Below are 19,307 nucleotides of genomic sequence, written 5' to 3'. Positions count from 1 at the left end.
TCCCAGATCTTCTCTGAAGGAATGTGGGTTTTTTGGTTTTTATTTTGCTGGACAATTTCTCTTTGAAACCTTATCCAATCCTAAGAATAGATTTTGAAGCTATATCTACGTTAATAACCTATGTACGCAGTGAGATTAAAACATGCAATAAATGTTAAAATTTTAAAATAGTCATTAATCCCCTTCAAAATACTCCCCCTCTGTGTACACACTTATCTCATCACTCTTGACACTTTTTTCCTTTTTTTTTTTCCCCGCAGTACCAGGGATTGAACTCAGGACCTTGCTCTCTTGCGAGGCAGGGGTGGGCGGTGCCACTGAGCTAAATCACCGGCCCTCTTGACACTTTCTGAAGCAGCTCTGGAGTCCCCTCTTGGGAGTATCTTTAGTTGCACTGTCATGGCTGCTTTGATGTCCTGAATTGATTCAAAATATTTACCTTTCACGGTCCTTTTGACTTTGGGAAAGAGCCAGTCATCTCATGCCAGATACACTACTAAGATGAATGAAAGACACACTGTAATCTTTTCATGAACTTGCCTTTCTTTTTTTTTAAGAGTAGGAAAATTTATTGAGAGAGAGAGAAAGCTTCTGTCTAACAGAGACAGAAGGGGGACCAGAAAGTGGGTTGCCTGCTCATCCAACTTCTCAAAGGTGTTTTATGGGACAAAGCCATGAGGTGAGGCCGGTTCAAGGTGCGACAAAACCGTAGTCAACTAGTAAGATTACAAGTACAGTTGCTTAGGTAATATTGATCCAATGAGAAATTACAAGGTGGACAAAACTATGAGCAACCAATAAGATTATGACAAGTATAGTTCCTTAGGTAATATTAAATGGGGATCTGATGGGGAAACAAGTCACATAGCAAATGTACAAGGAATGAGCAAGGATTTTTGGTGGAAAAGGGTGGGTCAGGGATCTTTCTTGGAAGATCTTTGTCCCCCACCCAGGTGATTGATACCTATTTAGAATATCAATCACTGCTATTCATCCTTAGGGGAATGAACCTTCCTTTCTGTTGCATGGCACTCAGCAGCTGCATTCAACATATTTTCAATCACACGTTCTAAAGACATGAAAGCAGACTTCCGTAACCGCTTTGGAAAGTGGCAAGAATGATGGGATAAGTGTGTTCAAAGGGAGGGGGATTAATGAAAAAGTGTGTTTTACTGTAATACATTCTTAATTTAAACATACACTGCCATCATGTGACCAGCCCTTATACGTGTGTAGCTGAATGAGTAGTTCTCCAACTGTATTTTGAGTGTTTGAAGAACAGAGGAGATTCTCAAAAACTCTCTGAGTGCCCAGCTTTATGAAGGGCTTTATAAAGTTAAGTAGGTGCCCAGCGAATCATATCATTTTTGTTATATATGGTTATGATGACAAAAGTGTAAGAATGTGCAATGTAAGATTTCCAGTCAGTTTTTTTAATGACAGTATATTCAAGTTATCTAGAAATTGTATTCAAACTAGTGCAACTATCCCTGGCACCCCCACCTAAGGTCATTTAGCAATGCCAGGTGACATTTTGGTTATCTCAACTTGAGGAGGTTAGGTACTACAGTCTTCTAGTGGATAAAGGTCAGGGATGCTATGGAATATTCTACCATACTTAGGACACACACCACAACAAAGAATTGTCTCATCCTGAGTGTCATAATGTCAAATTTGAGACACATTAGCTTATTTAGAAGTTAAAAAAGACTGCTGTTCTATTTCTCCATTTTAAAACACAAGATATAAATAAATACAGTATACCAAAGATTCATCCAAAACCATCTACTGTAAAGAGGAAACAACTTTCAATAGAACAAGAAGGTTCACGAAAAGTGATAGGAAAAGCATGAATTTAGACCTGTATATACTAAAATAAGCAATGGAATGCTCTGATCTATAGTTCATCTGAAACTGGTTATTTCACAGTAATGGTTCAAGACAGTTTGCTGAGGAGGCACTTTACATCACCACTGGTCTGATACAGGCTCTTGCTTCAATTATTTCATTATTTCTAACCACATTCAAATTCACCATTTTGACCAGCACACAAAGAGGAAATGTATATGTTTTGTTTGCAAATATGATCCGCAAAATAAGCTGCTTTTGTTATTAGCCATTTTTGTTTTATGTGTGTAATTTTACCCACATCGAGGTTTAATTGAACGTTTCAGTGCCTGGATTCCTCTTGTCACCATATGGGAATCATTCTTCCACTTCTAAGTCACTCTTTTTAATTTCTATCATGGAAAAATGAGAGGTGTTTTCCTTTATCCTGATAGCTTCCTGGTGTATTGAAGTGAATGAGGAAAAGAAAGTAGGGGGACATGTTGGTTTTTCCTTGCATTTGGTCATGGTTTCCTCACATAGTCTGTAGCTGATGCAGTTATACTTGCTTCAGTTTTATTTGCTTGTTCATTTTCCCCAGTGGCTGATAATAATATCTGATACTTTGGATGTCTGCAGTGCATTTGAACAAAAATTTCTTTCTTCAAGGGATAAATAAGTTCTTTTCTAGAAATCAACTGACAAAACACATATAAACCTCAGGAGGATTTTGTGAATGTTGTATATTGAGTTAAGCATGTCACTGCTAAGATCCTCACACCTTGGTGAATGATTTTCTAAATATTTACCAAGATCTTTAATAAGTGAGAGTGCTTCCCATGATATAAAGGCTCCACCACCATCATCCATGGCACCCTGCCCGACGTCCCAGCTGTCCAGATGTCCACTCACCAGCACAACCTAGGACAAACAATACAAAGCAGGAAAAAGTAAGCAAAGATGACATTGAAGAGGAGGAATTCACAGGCATTCCAAATACAAAAATGAAACTTTTACAGTTTCTGTTCTATTTTTAAGTCTTAAAGGAAATAGGCAATCACTAGTGAAAAACGTGATATAGAGGGATTATATAAGGAGACTAAGGCTCTTATTTTTTTTAAATTTATTTTTAAAATTAATTTGATTGGTACATTTTAGGTATACAATATAATGATATTCATCATTGGAAATTTGGGCCTTTACATAATCTCTCTTGGTTCTTATTTTTTCCCCATTCCCCTGCTCTCCCTTCAACCCCTTGATCCCTCCCTATTTACAAAGACTTTGTTTCCATTTTTTCATTTCCTCATATTAATCCCATTCCCTTCTATCCTTTCCCCTACCCCTCCCACTTCCCCTTCCCCTTTGCCCCTTTTCTTCCTATTTCACATTACCTATTATACCTTTTAGTCCTTATTTACAGTTTCAGTTTCTCACACCAGAGAAATTAATCAGTATTTATACATGTGTGTCCTATTTATTTCACTTAAGAGTATCACCTCAATGTGCATCCACTTAGCTATAAATGTCTCTAATTTCTCACTTTTTATGGCTGAGTAGTACTCTATTTTATATAAAAACCACATTTTCTTTATCCAGTCTCCAGTTGATGGGCATTTGGGCTGTTTCCAAGTTTTAGCTATTACAAACTGTGCTGCTGTGAACATGGGTGCACATATATCACTGTGGTATGATTCTTTTAATTCTTTGGGGAAGATTCCCAGCAGTGGAATAGTGGGGTCAAATGGGACTTCCAGTCCTAGTTCTTTGAGGTATCTCCATACTGATTTCCACAGTGGTTGCACCAGCCTACACTCCCACCAGCAGTGGAGCAGGGTTCCTCTTTCCCCACAGCCCCACCAGCATTTGTTATTGGTTGATTTCATGATAGCAGCCATTCTTTCTGGAGTGAGGTGGAATCTCAGTGTTGTTCTCATTTGAATCTCTCGAATGACCAGTGATGTTGAAGATTATTTCATATGTTTATTTGCTATTTCTACTTCTTTGTGTGAGAAATGTCTGTTCATTTCAGATGCCCATTTTTGGACTGGGGCTTTAAATTTAGGAGGTCTGACTTTTGTAAGTTCTTTATATAGATTCTAGATAGTAGACCTTTGTCTGAGGAACAGCAGGTGAAAATTTTTCCCACATTGCTGGTTGTCTCTTCACACTGTTGGTGGGTTCTCTTGCTGTGCAGAAGCTTTTTAGTAAGAAGACATACCACTTGTTGATTGTTTGTGCTAGTTCAGGGGCATCTGAGGTTTTGTTTATGAAATCTTTTCCTACACCAATGTCTTCAAGAGTTCTACCTAACCTCTGTTCCAGCCAGTTCAGCGTTTCTGTTTTAATATTTAGATCTTTAATCCATTTGGATTTTAGTTTAGTGCATGGTGAGAGATATAGATCTAGCTTTAATCTTTAGGAAGTTGAAACCCAATTTTTCCAGCACCATTTATTAAAGAGGTTATCTTTGCTCTAGTGAGGGTGATTGGCTCCTTTGTTGAAGATGAGGTGGTTGAGTGTGTCTGGAGTTGTTTCTGTGTCTTCTAATCTGTTCCACTGGTCCTCAGGTCTGTTTCTTTGCCAGTACCATGCTGTTTTTAATCACAGTAGCCTTGTAGTATAGTTTCAAATTGGGGTCTTGATATCCCCGACATGCTTCAGTTCCCTAGAATTGCTTTTGCTATTCTGGGTCTCTTCTTGTTCCAAATGAATTTTTGGATTGTTTTGTCAAAGTCTGTGAAGTATGCTGCTGGAATTTCAATTGGGATTGCATTGAATCTATATAGCAGTTTTGGAAGTATGGGCATTTTCACTATGTTGATTTTTCTTACCCAGGAGCAAGGGATGTCTTTCCATTTTCGGATATCCTCTTCAATCTCTCTCTTCAGAGTGCTATAGTTTTCAGAGAAGAGGTCTTTGATTTCTTTCGTTGTTTTGATTCCTAGGTATTTCAGATTTTTGGATGCTATTGTGAAAGGAATTGTTTGCCCTATTTCTGTCTCAGTGAGTCTGTTGTTTGTGTAGAGGAAATATATTCATTTTTTTATGTTGACCTTGTATCCTGCTACTTTACTGAATTTGGTTATTAAGTCTAGAAGACTTTTGGTGGAGTTCTTGGGGTCTTCTATATAGTGTATCATGTCATCTGCAAATAATGACAATTTGACTTCTTCATTCCCTATCTTTATTCCTTTTATTTCTTTCTCTTATTTAATTGTGATGGCTAATGTTTCCAAAACTATATTGAACAGGAGTGGTGATAGTGGACTTTCATGCCTTGTTCCTGATTTTAGTGTGAAGGATTTCACTTTTTGACCATTTAGTATGATACTGGCTGTTGGTTTTTCATAGATAGCTATCTTTAGTTTGAGGTAGAGACCATCTATTCTAATTTTTCATAAGGTTTTATCATAAATGTTGTGTTGGATCTTGTCAAATGCTTTTTCTGCATCTACTGAGATGATCATTTGGCTTTTGTTCTTGGCTCTATTGATACAGTGTATTACATTGATTCATTTGCATATGTTGAACCATCCCTGCATCCCTGGGGTGAATCCGACTTGGTCAGGGTGTATGATCTTCTTGATGATCCTTCGAATTCTATTTGCCAGTATCTTATTAAGAATTTTTGCATCTATGTTCATTAGTGAGATTGACCTATAGTTCTCTTTTTCGGTTGGGTCTTTCTCTGCTTTGGAGATCAAGATGATGCTTGCTTCCAGGAATGAATCTGCGAATATTGCTTCCCTTTCAATTTCTTTGAAGAGTTTAAACAGTAGTGGGAGTAGTTCCTCTCTAAATGTCTTGTAGAATTCAGCAGTGAAGCCATCAGGACCTGGGCTTTTCTTAGTTAGTAAGTTTTTAATTACGTTTTCAATTTCATTGATTGATATTGAGTTGTTTAGAATTTTTAGGTCTTTTTCTTTCAACTTTGGTAAATCATACATATCTAGGAATCTATTCATTTCTTCTGTGTTTTCCATCCTATTGGCATATAGGTTCTGGAGGTAGGTAATTATGATACTCTGGATCTCTGCTGGGTCCATTGTAATTTCATCCTTTTCATTCCTAATTGTATGGATTTGGGCCTTTTCTTTTCTTTTTCTGATAAGGTTAGCTAAGGGTTTTTCAATTTGGTTTATTCTTTGAAAGAACCAACTCTTGGCTTCACTGATTTATTTTTATTGTTCTCTTAGTCTCCATTGCATGAATTTCTGCTCTGATCTTTATAATTTCCTCCCTTGTATGAGCTTTGGGTTTGTCCTGGTCTTCTTTTTTCTAGAAGCTTGAGGTTCAGCATCAGGTTGTTTAATTGGGTTTACTCTGTTTTCCTAATGTGAACATTCACTGCTATGAATTTCACTCGTACTTTCATTGTGTTCCATAGATTCCAATATGTTGTATTGTCATTGTCATTTAATTGTAGGAAATGTCTGATTTCTTCTTTAATTTCCTCTGTGACACATTGGTTATTCAGAAGTGTGTTGCTCAATTTCCAGGTGTCTATGAAATTTTTGTGGTTTCTTTTGCTATGTATCTCCAATTTCATCATACTATGGTCTGATAATATACAGGAGATAACTTCAATTCCTTTGCACTTACTTAAGCATGCTCTGTGAGTGAGTATGTCATCTAGTTTGGTGAACAATCCATGTGCAGCTGAAAAGAATATGTATTCCGATTTTGTGAGGTGGAACACTCTATAAACATCTGTTAAGTTCATTGGTTCAAGAGTTTGATTGAATTCTAGTATTTCATTGCTTAGTTTTTGTCTAGTTGATCTATCTATTTGTGGCAGTGGGGTATTGAGTTCCCCCACTGCTGTTGTGTTAGTGCTTATTTAATTTTTCATGTCTGTTAGTATTTGTTTTATATACTTGGGTGCACTAGTGTTTGGTGCATATATGTTTATGATTGTCATCTCTTGGATTGTTCCCTTTACAAGGATGTAGTGTCCTTCTTTGACTCTGTTAATCAGTGTTGTTTGAAATCCATTTGATCTGCAAATGGCATAGCTACTCATGCTTTTTTTGGTTTCTCGTCACATGGAGTATTGTTTTCCACCATTTAACTTTCAGCCTATGATTTTCTTTTTGAATTAAGCATGTTCCTTGTATGCAGCATATTATTGGATCTTGCTTCTTGACCCTTTCTGCCAGGCTATTTTTTTTGATTGGTGAATTGAGAACATTAACATTGACGGTTATAACTCATACGAACTGACTAATCCTTTTCATGACTTTTTCTTTTTGTTGGATTATCCCCCTTTGGATTTAATTTCTTGTCATGCCCAATGAATTCATTCTGTTGGGCTTCCTGGCATTGGGATCTTCCTTGTCTTTTCCTAGGATATTGTTTAAAATTTTTTGGAGTGCTGGTTTGGTATTCAGGAAATTCCTAAGGTGCTCTTTGTCATGAAATTATCTTATTTCTCCATCAATTTTGAAAGATAGTTTTGCAGGGTACATCAATCTGGGTTGGAGGCTGTTTTCCTTTACAGCTTGAAATACATCACTCCAAGCTCTTCTTGCCTTGAGGGTTTGTGCTGAGAAGTCTGCTGTGATTCTGATGAGCTTTCCTTTGTATGTGATTTTCTTCTTTTCTCTAACTGCTTGTAGAATTTGGTTCTTCTGTTGGGTTTCTGGAATCTTAACTATTAAATGCCAATGTGTAGATTTTTTTTGATCAAGGCTCTTTGGAGTCTTACATGTCTCACTTATCTGTATGTCAAGTTCTTTTCCCCTGCTTGGGAAGTTTTCTGCCATCACTTCTGTGAACAGGTTTTTAATGTCATCTGCACTCTCTCCTGTTTCTTCATTGACTCCAATCAGTCTTATGCTATTCTTCTTTGCATGGTCTAGCCTCTGCTGGATTGATTTCTCCTGGTCTCTTACTATTTTAAAGCAGTTTTTCTTTTCCTAGTCACTAATTGCAATCTTATTTCTATATCTGAAATTCTGTCCTCACATTGGCTCATTCTGCTGTGCAGACTTTCAATGGAGTTTTTAATCTCCTGGAAATCTGTTTGCATCTGTTTTATGGATTCCATTTGTTTCCTATATTGGGATTCCATCATGTTCCTCAGCTCCTCTATTTTTTTTATCTGTGTCCTCTCTAGATTTATTAATCACATCTTGCACTATGGGTAGAATCTCTGCTGTTATTTGAGAAATTATTTCTGATTTCATTTTTTCCAGGTCCTCTTTTGTTGCCAGTTCAGGGAGTCCAGGTGGTTGAGTATCAGAGTGTTCCATCTTGTTTCCCTTTGGGGTTGCTTTAGGTGATCCGGAAGTCCGTTTTTGAGGCTGTTTACATGTCTTCTCATTTCAACGGGGGTGGGGAATTGCGGGGGTGGGATGTGTGCTCCTGGTACCTGCTCAGCTTACCTCCTCAGTGCTGGGGGCAGGGGTACAGCAGCCTGGAAGTTTCACCTCCTCTGGGCTGGGTGCAGCTCTTCTCCTGGGCTCTGGGGGTGGTGGTATGGCGGTCTGGAAGGTTCTGCTTCTCTGTGCTGGGGGCAGATCTGTTCGTGGGTGTGGGGGCAGTGGTAAGGCGGCCTAGAAGGCTCACCTCCTATGTGCTGGGGGCAGCTCTCAAGGCTGTTCTAATAGTAACAAAAGTCTTCACCTTGTACCACTCTTTAATAATATGATTTTGAGTACAAAAGAAATTGGCTTATTACTGACAGATGTTTGATAACTTCATTTCATACTTTTAAATCAAAATGCCATAAAAATGGAGCTTAAAATTTTATCCATATCCTCAATGGTCTCAAATTCTAGTGGACACATCATAAACATTTGAAATTAAATTCAGATAAAAAAATGAACAATTATTTTTTTTAAAAGATTGTGTTTTGCACATTATAATTTACTTTTGCATTGAATATATAAGCAGCTAGATTTAGAAATGATCTAATTGAACAGAAAAACTTTAAAGACATATTTCAATTCATATTAGTGTCAAATAAATCTAGAGATAATATTATAAATTTTAAATCACCACAATTTTAAAATGTTTTTTAACATATATGAGTAATTTTCTCTAGGAATATAGAAAAATATTTTATTGCAACTAAGCTTTATAGACACATTCAAACAAGTTTAAAAAAGAAGGAAAATTATAGATGTTATGGTTTGGATCTAGATGTTCTCCCAATGCCTCCTGTAGTCATAGGTGGATGAATCTGGGATGGGTGGTGCTAGGATTATGGACCTGCGGTTACTAAAGTGCTACACATGAGTGACTGGTTTGGCACTGCTTTAATCCAGTAAGATAAAAGGAACAGAAAGACACTGTTAAGGTCCCTTGTTGCTTTTGCTACTTTGTGCACACCATGTTGTTTCTCATCTGCAATGTCTGTTTGCCATCCCTGCTTTGGAGCCAGCTGATGATGGACTGAAACCTCTATGAACCGTAAGCCAAATAAACCTCTTCCCTTTAACTTTGGGTGTCGGGGATTTTGTCTCAGTAATGAGAGAATAGTAACTATCACACTAGATCAATAGAATACGGTTATGAAAAAACATATCTTTTTTTCTACACTTCATATAATAGCTCAACTACTGAGTCAGATGGATTTCAGACCCAAATAAAGATGTTAGAGAGATGCATAGGATAGTTTTGTCATCTCAGAGTAGGCCATCTATAAAACTGGACACAACAATCAAAAAAGAAAAAAAGTTACAAATTAGACTTCGTTCATCAAAAGATTCCATTTAGGGAAGGAAAAGGCAATGTACTAGAGAAAGAAATATTCCCATGTATAAGAAAGGACTGAGATGCAGGGTATAATACAAATTCCTGTAAAATAGCAGCAAAAAGAGTTAACTGATTAGAAAAAATGGGCAAAAGACTTAAATAGATAATTCACCCCCCTCCAAGAAAAAGATCTACAAATTGCTAACAATCACACAAAAAGGTATTCAGGTTAATTATCATCAAGGAAATGTACATTAAATACATATAGTACATAGCCACTAAATGAATTAAATAGCAAAGACAGAAAATGTACTGGTGAGGAAGTGGAGAAACTGGAACTCTTGTTCATTGCTGGTGTGAGTGTCAGTACATACAACCACTCTGGAAAACTGTCTTACCTACTAATGGGAATATGCACACATCCTGTGACCCTAATCCTACACCAAACTATGTGGTTTGTCCAACAAGAACATAGGTTACATCTGTGTACACTTTAACCAAAAGAGATATACTAGAATGTTAACAACAGAATATTAATAATAATCTCCACTTCCCTCCAAAAAGAAATTATTCAAATGTCTGTTGACAGTAGAATGAATAAACTGTATTCATCAATGGACACTGCGAAGCAGTAAGAATGTACAAACATAATACAAGATATAAATTCCATAAAAATAATGAAGAATGAAAGAAGCCAGATAAATAATACATTGGGTATAATTCCATTCACATAAAGTATAAAATCCGATAGAAGAGGAAAAGGTTCCCCTTGGTGAAGAGAGCTGGGGACAGGAAGGGGCATGAGGAGAATTTCTAGGGTGCTAGTCACACACACTGTTTCCTGGCATGGGTGTGGGTTAGGCAGGTGTGCTCAGCTTGTAAAAGTTCATCTTATTATACACTTAGCATTTGTGCAGTTTCTCTAAGAATATTATACTTCAATAAAAAGATCAACAGATTGATATCTATACACACCATGTAGTAAGCTAACCAAAGCGGAGTCAATCTTCTTGATAGTTAAAATAAAAATTCCATATTACTTTGGGAAAACAGGGGTTTGGGCCTAAAATATCAGAATGACTCTTTGCCTTGGGTGGTTCACTGAGCAGCTGCAGGATCTCCTGCTGACTTACATGCAGACCCAGCCTAGGATGACTTCATTGTAGCCACAAACAAGAAGAATGCCCCAGACTGACAAATGGCCTGTAATGAACCCAAATGGATGGTTTCTAAGAGGGAGGAAAAAAAACACAGAGAATAAAGAAAAATACATGTTGCAATAGCAGGAACTTCTGATTTAGAAATTGGTGTAATCCCATGTGAGACAAAGAGTACAATTAGTCAAGACTTTCACCACCCTCAAAACCATTTTCTCAAAAAGCCTGCAGTGGATTAAAAATGTAAAAATGTGCTTTAGTGAACTTTTTGTCAGACAGCACATAAGAGTACCTAAATCAAGGGAGCTATTATTTTATCTTTTACAGTATTTGAGTATAGTCATACTTTTTTATGTTTTCTTCAATGTCTCCATTCTCGAAACCAGAATTGGTACTTAAGCTAGTAGTTAAAAGATGGGAAAGATGGTTTTGAATGACAGCAAACTAAATGAGATCCTTTAGGGTAAGGTCTTTGGCACAGGGCCATAGAAGAATAATTACATATCATTTAGATTATGAGAGTCTTAAAAATTTTTTCAGACCAGAAAAACTATTAGGGGACCATAATTAGATATTTATCCTTTTTTAACTATTAATGACTCCAAAACTCTACTCCTAATTCAGTACCATTTTGAATGAACTTGAATTTTCCTAATTATAAAATCTACAACACGTTTAGAAAATAGTAGTGCAGAAGGTTTCATTCAAAATAGGATCTGGCTAGTATTCCTTAATGTAGCTTCTCAAAATACAAATCAGAAAAACATAAAAACTAACAAGGCTAAATCTACTGAAAATCACCCATAGGTAAGGGTCAGGCATAAATGAACATTAATCACAATAAAGCTGGATCTGATTTAAAGAAATAAAACCAAAAAAGACTACCGAGGGCTATAGTATATCCTAGTTCTATGATAAATTATCACCTGGTAAAAGATAGGAAAATACATAGTCTCTTCATCATCTCTGTTACTAGATATGAAGCCCCCTAGAGCAAAAACAAGGACTCCAGCCAACAGGGACAGCATGGGCACCCCATGTGCTCTCTGTGAGGCAGGCAGGGCACTGACCAATTCCTTTCCCCCAGGTTCTTTCCCACCAGCATCTCTTCCAACACAGTAATGAGTAAAATTATTCCAAACAACACCAACAGCAATAGCAGCCATAATGAAATAGCTAGGAAGGCAGAATAGAAATTCAAGCACTCTGAATTGTTCTTTGGGAGGCACACATTAGCCTGACTGCCAAAGACTCAGACCTTGGGAGTGGGAAGAAAATCCTGCACAGTAGGGCAGAAATGCACTGGATATAAGGTTACAAGGATAAGGAATTAGACTGGCCATGGCATGGTGACTTATGTGCCAGCCATGGGACTGTCAAGCGTGGACAGAGTGAGCCCCCAAGACAACCCCTCACTTCTCTGTTATTGATCATTTGGAGACACTGAGTCCCAATGGGTTCACCTGACAAAAGATGAAGAAGAACATTGGAATATATAGGTATATTTGAACAAGAAGGAAAGAACAGCCCCGCAGGAAGTGCATTCTTATGAAAATGAGCTAATGCAAGATCTTTGGCATACATGTATAATTTCCCTTAGCATACTGATTGAGTTCTTGCTATAATACAGAAATGACAAATACAAGCAGATATTCTCCCTTAATAATGCCTTAATTCTGAATGCAAAGATGGAAAATAAATAAACACAATATAAGGGTAGCTGTAAAGGCTATGAAGAAAATAAGGCAGAAAAGGAGAATAGAAGGATGGTGGCAGGGAATGGATGAAAAATGAAGCTATTTTAGGTAGGAATGTCAGGGAGGGTCTCTCTCTAAGGAGATGACATTTGAGTAGAGACCTGATCAGAAAGTGAGGCATACAGAATTAGGGAAAGTACATTCCAGGCAGCATGGAAACACATGAAGCCCTGGGTGGGGATAAGTGAGCATGTCATAGACTGGGGAGAGGCCTGCTGTGCCCCAAGTAGTGATGAGGAAAGGGATTGGAGGCTTGCAGGAGCGTGCAGAAACTTGTAGGCCACAATGCCGAACTGGGTCTGTATTTTAACTGTGATAAGGTAATGGGGGAAATCATAGGATGCACTTTATGTCTAAAAGTCATTGCTAGTATGCAGAGAGAGGGACAGATGAAAGAATAGCAGACTAATTCACTGCAACTAATTCATCAAAGGTCTGTTTGTGAGGGAAAATCAGCCTGCTTCCTTTAAAAATGTAGACAGCCACAAGAGAATGTTGTCCCCACCCTAAAAATGAGAGAAAGCTGGATAATCTATAAAAATCATAACTTTGAAAAGAGCATCAGAGATCCAATAATAATTCAACCAGATGAACTGAATTCAAGGAATGGCAAGCACCTCTGAGGAGAGAGGGGACATTTGAATTATTTGTCTTTGTCAGTGAGAGGAGTAAGAGGGGGCAAAAGCAGAAAGGAAAAAAATGGAAACATTAACGAAGTCTTATAGAGTAAATGTGGGTCAGTAAGAGAGTTTCATTCCAGGAAACACTCACCTCAGGGCAGTAGTACCTCATTTCCCAGATCTTTTCCATAGGCCTCCACTGGGTGTTCCCAGGAAAGACTGGGAGAAAGGCGGAAGCCTGGGAGAGCCTGCCTCGGTGGCTCAGGGTCCAGGCAATGGTCAGATGCTGCTATGAGGCAGGCTGCCACCAGGCCCTTGAGACCTTTCTCGCAAGGAAGAGGGGGCCGGTGGTCTGCTTCCAAGAGTAACAGAAGTGTCCTGCATGCCGGTTCCAGGCTGAAGTCAGGGGCTATGGGCAGAGGGCAGGAAATTACCCTCCTTCCCTGCACTAACACTAAGAATACTGTCTATGGATCTGGGAGAAGGTGGAAAACCCATGCCTACAACACAGAGCCTGGCTAAGACTGAAGGGAAAAGGACCAAGAACTACCCTGTACCCATCACACTGACTCACGGGCAGAGCTGTAACAATAGTTTACAACCTGTGAAGGACATAAGCACAGACACACACTTTCTGTAACACAGAAATACAGAGCCTACTGAAAGCTGGAAGTTAGACTAGGACACCAGGAGGACTCCTCCAGCACCCCAAACCCTAAACCCAAACAGAGCAGCACCAGCCTTGAGCATCAGGATTAGAAGAGCAACATAAAAGATGGATCATAGAAAGTAGGAAGATAGATTTTTCTCAAATGAGAAGGGGATCAAGAGTCAAAGTGGGGGCAGGTAGAGGAGGGGGAAGGAATTTAGAAGAATGAAGATGTGTTACATACACGTTACCAACTCCACACAAGGAATGTAATCATTATAGACTGCAAACATGTACTAATACAAAATTAAAAAATAAAAAGAACAGAAATGAAATCTAAATCTAGCTGAACTCTGAGATTTGACTCAACAATCCTCACTTCAAAGTCTGACAGAAGAGGTACTCACATGTAGGGACATAAATACAATTTCTCCTAGGTTGTACTGTTCTCTTATATACAATGTCTAGCATCCAATAAAAAATGAGGAGATACAAAATAAGCATGAAATTGAAATACCTATTGTCACAACATACAGTATTAGGCAGAACCAGACCCAAATAAGTATTACCCAGACATTCAAACTATTAGACAAGAACTTTTGTGTTTTTTTGGTACCAGGGATTGAGCTCAAGATCTTGCACCTGCAAGGCAGGTGCAGTGCCACTGAGCTCAATCCCCAGCCCTAGAAAAGAACTTTTTAAAAACACATGATTAAGATGTTAATGGATCTAATGACAAGATGGAGAATTTCATTACACATATAAAAACTACCAAAAAAGTCAAATGTGAATGCTAAAAGTGAAAGATACATTGTAATTATAATTATTTATACATTAGCTTAATACTTAAATGTAGAAGTCAAGAATTAAAATATTTTTAAGAGAAAAATTATGTATCTTCAGTGGAGAGTAGCTTTTTTTTAACAAGACAAAAAATGCAAAGCATGAAGAAAAGATGCTGAAGTTCAACTATAATAAAGTGAAGATTTTATGTACATCAAGAGAAATGGTAGAACAAGAGGACCGGGTACAACTAGGGAGAAGATTTTATAATATATAACCAAAAACAATTCATACTCAGGGCAGATAAAGAGAAACTCCTAATCAACAAGAATAAGATGAGCAACAAAAAAACAAATGGGTAAAAGAGATAAACAACATTTCACCAAAAAGAAATTACAAATAGACATCAAGCATTTGAAAGATGACCAGTCTCATTATTGATCAGAGAAATGTAAATTAAATTCTCAACAAGATACCAATTTGCATAAAACTGGCAATAAGCTTAAAGTCTGACAAGATGAGGTCTTGGCAAGGACGCTGAGCAATGGGAATTCTCTCAGTTTTGGTAGAAAATTGTTAAAATCATTTAGGAAAACATTTGGACATGTCCTTGTAAAGTTGAATTTTTTTTTTGCATCTCACAATCCAACAATTTCACTTTAAAGAATTCTGGAACTTAAGTTCCAGGAGACAAGTACCAAAATAGTAATAGAGAATCAAACACAATGTCTCAAAATAAAAGCAATATCCATGTTCATCAAACACAGAATGGATAAATAAGTTGTGGTATTCATACAATAGAATATTATAAAACATGAAAATGACTTATGATTTTATATATAAATTTAAATGGTTGTCAGAATAAAAATCTGAAACAAAACACAAAAAAGAAAATTGCAAAAGAAATAGAAGTGTGATTCCTTAACATAAATTTCAGGTGAACTAAGTAATATAATCTTTAGTAATACATACCAACATAGCAAAATCATAAAGAAAAGCAAGCTAGGTAATGGTAAACAAAAATTGGGTCAGTGGTTACATGGGGCGGGGATTAGAGCAAAGAGGAGGAGACGATAAGGAAGAGGTACACCATAGGCTTCCAAGGCACTGGAAGTGTTCTGTTGCTTTCTTTTTCGTTTCTTTTCTTTCTTTTCAGACATAGTTTCGTCTGTGGCCCAGGCTGGCCATGAACTTGTGGCAATCCTCCTCCCTCAACCTCTCCAGTGCTGGGATTATAGGTGTGCACTACTATATCTGCCTTAGTGTTCTGTTTTGGAAACAGAGTAAGATCATTTCTTTATTGTTGTCTGGATTATATATAAAGACTTGCATGTGTTATACAAAGCAATCACATGAATTATCAAACACCTTCCTTTGAATAGTATGGGGCTTAGACAGTTTTATAAGTGAGTTCAACCAAGCATTTACTTGAGGTCAGATTTATCTATTTCAACTGTTTCAAAGCAAAGAAAAAATGTTGAAAATGTCTATATTTACTCACAAAGCTATCATAATGTGATGCTAGATTTTGAAAAGTATAGTATTCCCCATAAACACCAATTGGAAATCAAATATATGTGTACAAATCTGACATAATTGTATCTAGTAGCACATTAAAAGACATTGCTATAATGGATCTATAGTTTCCAAATGCCCTTGGTAACTAGAAGCTGTATATGTATCAAAAATACTAAAACAGGACCACTGTTCTTGGCATGCCTAGCTTTTCATATTCCTAATTGAAAATTGTGTGAACTGTACAGTATTTATCTGAACCTGAGCACATTCTTGTGGATCAATTATCAATGAATAGGATCCCCAGCTGGCAATGATTCATGCTTCGTTTTTAAAATATCTTGCTCAATCAAAGATGATGAGCTAGTGATTTTGTCTTTTAATTTTGTGGCATTTTTTTTTGTATATGTGCAGATACTTTATTCTCCATCTTAATTTCACTGGGTGCATTTCAAATGGTGGCAGGGGAAGTCCTGAGGCTACAGAGTTCAAACCCTAATGCATGTTGAGATCTAGGAAATCCCTAGTCAAATTTTTAACAACAAAAATCATTAAATGGTTGAAAAATATGACCTACAAAAGAGGAGGAAAAAACATTTCTCATTATTTAGCCTTAAAGAAGAGGCTAAGAAGTGACTTACTAATGAGTTTAACTGAGCGAGGTCCCTGGATGGAGGAGGTGAACAGCGGAAGGAACTGGAAAGGAAGCCATACTTGGGCAGGGGCAGTGAGCATGAGGATTAGATAAATGATCCAGAATTTTTAAAAATTAATTTGATTGGTACATTTTAGGTATACAATATAGTGACATTCATCATTGGAAATTTGCACCTTTACATAATCTCTCTTGGTTCTTATTTTTCCCCCTTTCCCTGCCCTCCCTTCAACCCCTCCATCACTCCCTATTTACAAAGACTTTGTTTCCATTTTTCCATTTTCTCATATTAATTCCATTCCCTTCTTTCCTTTCCCCTACCCCTCCCACTTCCTCTTCCACTTTGCCCCTTTCCTTCCTATTTCACATTATCTATTATACCGTTTAGTCCTTATTTACACTTTCAGTTTCTCACACTAGAGAAACTATTCAGTTTTTACACGAGTGTCGTATTTATTTCACTTAAGAGTTTTGCCTTAATGTGCATCCATTTAGCTATAAATGTCTCTAATTTCTCATTTTTTATGGCTGAGTCATGTTCCATTTTATAAAAGCACCACATTTTCTTTATCCAGTCTCCAGTTGATAGGCACTTGGGCTGTTTCCAAGTTTAAGATATTGCAAACTGTGCTGCTATGAACATGGGCACACATATATCACTGTGGTATGATTCTTTTAACTCTTTGGGGAAGATCCCCAGCAGGGGAATAGCTGGGGAAAATGGGACTTGCAGTCCTAGTTCTTTGAGTTATCTCCATACTGATTTCCACAGTGGTTGCAGCAGTCCACACTCCCACTAGCAGTGGAACAGGGTTCCTCTTTCCCCACAGCCCCGCCAGCATTTGTTATTGGTTGATTTCATGATAGCAGCCATTCTTTCTGGGGTGAGGTGGAATATCAGGGTTGTTTTCATTTGCATCTCTCAAATGACCAGTGATGTTGAACATTTTTTCATATGTTTATTTGCTATTTCTACTTCTTTGAGAAATGTCTGTTCAGTTCAGATGTCCATTTTTGGATTTGGGTTTTAAATTTGGGAGGTCTGATTTTTGTAAGTTCTTTATATAGATTCTAGATAGTAGACCTTTGAGGAACAGCAGGTGAAAATTTTTTCCCACAGTATAGGTTGTCTCTTCACACTGTTAGTGATTTCTCTTGCTATGCAGAAGCTTTTTAATAAGAAGAGATCCCACTTGTTGATTTTTTGTGCTAGTTCATGAGCAACTAAGGTCTTGTTCATAAAATCTTTTCCTACCCCAATGTCTTCAAGAGTTCTACCTAACCTCTGTTCCAGCCAGTTCAGCGTTCCTGTTTTAATATTTAGATCTTTAATCCATTTGGATTTTCGTTTACTGCATGGTGATAGATACAGGTCTAGTTTTAATCTTTGGCAAGTTGAAGCCCAAATTTCTCCATTTATTAAAAGAGGCTATCTTTCCTCCAGTGAGGGTGTTTGGCTCCTTTGTCAAAGATGAGGTGGCTGAGTGTGTCTGGAGTTGTTTCTGCATCTTCTAATCTGTTCCACTGGTCCTCAGGTCTGTTTCTTTGCCAGTACCATGCTGTTTTTATCACAGTAGCTTTGCAGTATAGTTTCAAGTTGGGGGTTGTGATACTCTCTGCCACATCTCTGTTGCCTAGAATTGCTTTTGCTATTCTAGGTCTCCTCTGGCTCCAAATGAATTTTTGGATTGTTTTCTCAAGGTCTGTGAAGTATGCTGCTGGAATTTCAATTGGGATTGCACTGAATCCATATAGCAGTTTTGGAAATACAGTCATTTTCACTATGTTGATTCTTCCTACCCAGGAGCAAGGAATGCCTTTCCATTTTCTGATATCGTCTTCAATCTCTCTTTTCAGAGTGCTATAGTTTTAAGAGAAGAGATCTTTGATTTCTTTTCTTATTTTGATTCCTAGGTATTTCAGTTTTTTGGATGCTATTGTGAAAGGAATTGTTTGCCCTATTTCTGTCTCAGTGAGTCTGAAATTTGTGTAGAGGAAAGCTATTGATTTTTGGTGTTGATCTTTTATCCAGCTACTTTACTGAATTTGGTTATTAAGTCTAGAAGATTTTTGGTGAAGTTCTTGGGGTCTTCTATATAGAGTATCATGTCATCTGCAAATAATGACAATTTGACTCCTTAATTTCCTGTCTTTATTCCTTTTATTTCTTTCTCTTGTCTAATTGCCATGGCTAATGTTTCCAAAACTATATTGAACAGGAGTGGTGGTAGTGGACAACCTTGTCTTGTTCCTTATTTTAGTGTGAAGGATTTCACTTTTTAATCATTTAGTATGATATTGGCTGTTGGTTTTTCATAGATGGCTTTTATCAGATTGAGGTAGAGACCATGTATTCCAATTTTTGTAGGGTTTTTTTCATAAATGCATGTTGGATTTTGTCAAATGCTTTTTCTGCATCTATGGAGATAATCATATGGTTTTTGTCCTTGGCTCTATTGATATAGTGCATTACATGTATTGATTTGTGAATGCTGAACCATCCCTATATCCCTGGGATGAATCTCACTTGGTTAGGGTGTATGATCTTCTTGATGATCTTCTGCATTCTATTTGCCAGTATCTTAGTAAGGATTTTTGCATCTATGTTCATTAGTGAGATTGGCCTATAGTTCTCTTTTT

General features: G+C 37.3%; 1 protein-coding gene across 6 annotated transcripts in view; it reads right to left on the bottom strand.

Moving 5' to 3' along the window:
• The window catches only part of Cpq (carboxypeptidase Q), a 502,796-nt gene that overhangs the window by 179,729 nt on the left and 303,760 nt on the right, over positions 1-19,307 (bottom strand). For all 6 annotated transcript variants that reach the window (XM_087190644.1, XM_087190642.1, XM_021262674.2 and 3 more), the window contains one exon: positions 2,637-2,748. In XM_087190644.1, the coding sequence (XP_087046770.1) occupies positions 2,637-2,748 (112 nt within the window). The remainder of the gene's footprint in view (positions 1-2,636; positions 2,749-19,307) is intronic.

The sequence above is a fragment of the Heterocephalus glaber genome, unplaced genomic scaffold (assembly GCF_053883595.1).
Source record: "Heterocephalus glaber isolate CG9 unplaced genomic scaffold, H.glaber_assembly_v1.0 deba00001555, whole genome shotgun sequence".
In the NCBI taxonomy this organism is placed as follows: domain Eukaryota; kingdom Metazoa; phylum Chordata; class Mammalia; order Rodentia; family Bathyergidae; genus Heterocephalus; species Heterocephalus glaber.
This window is presented reverse-complemented; position numbering and strand designations above follow the sequence as displayed.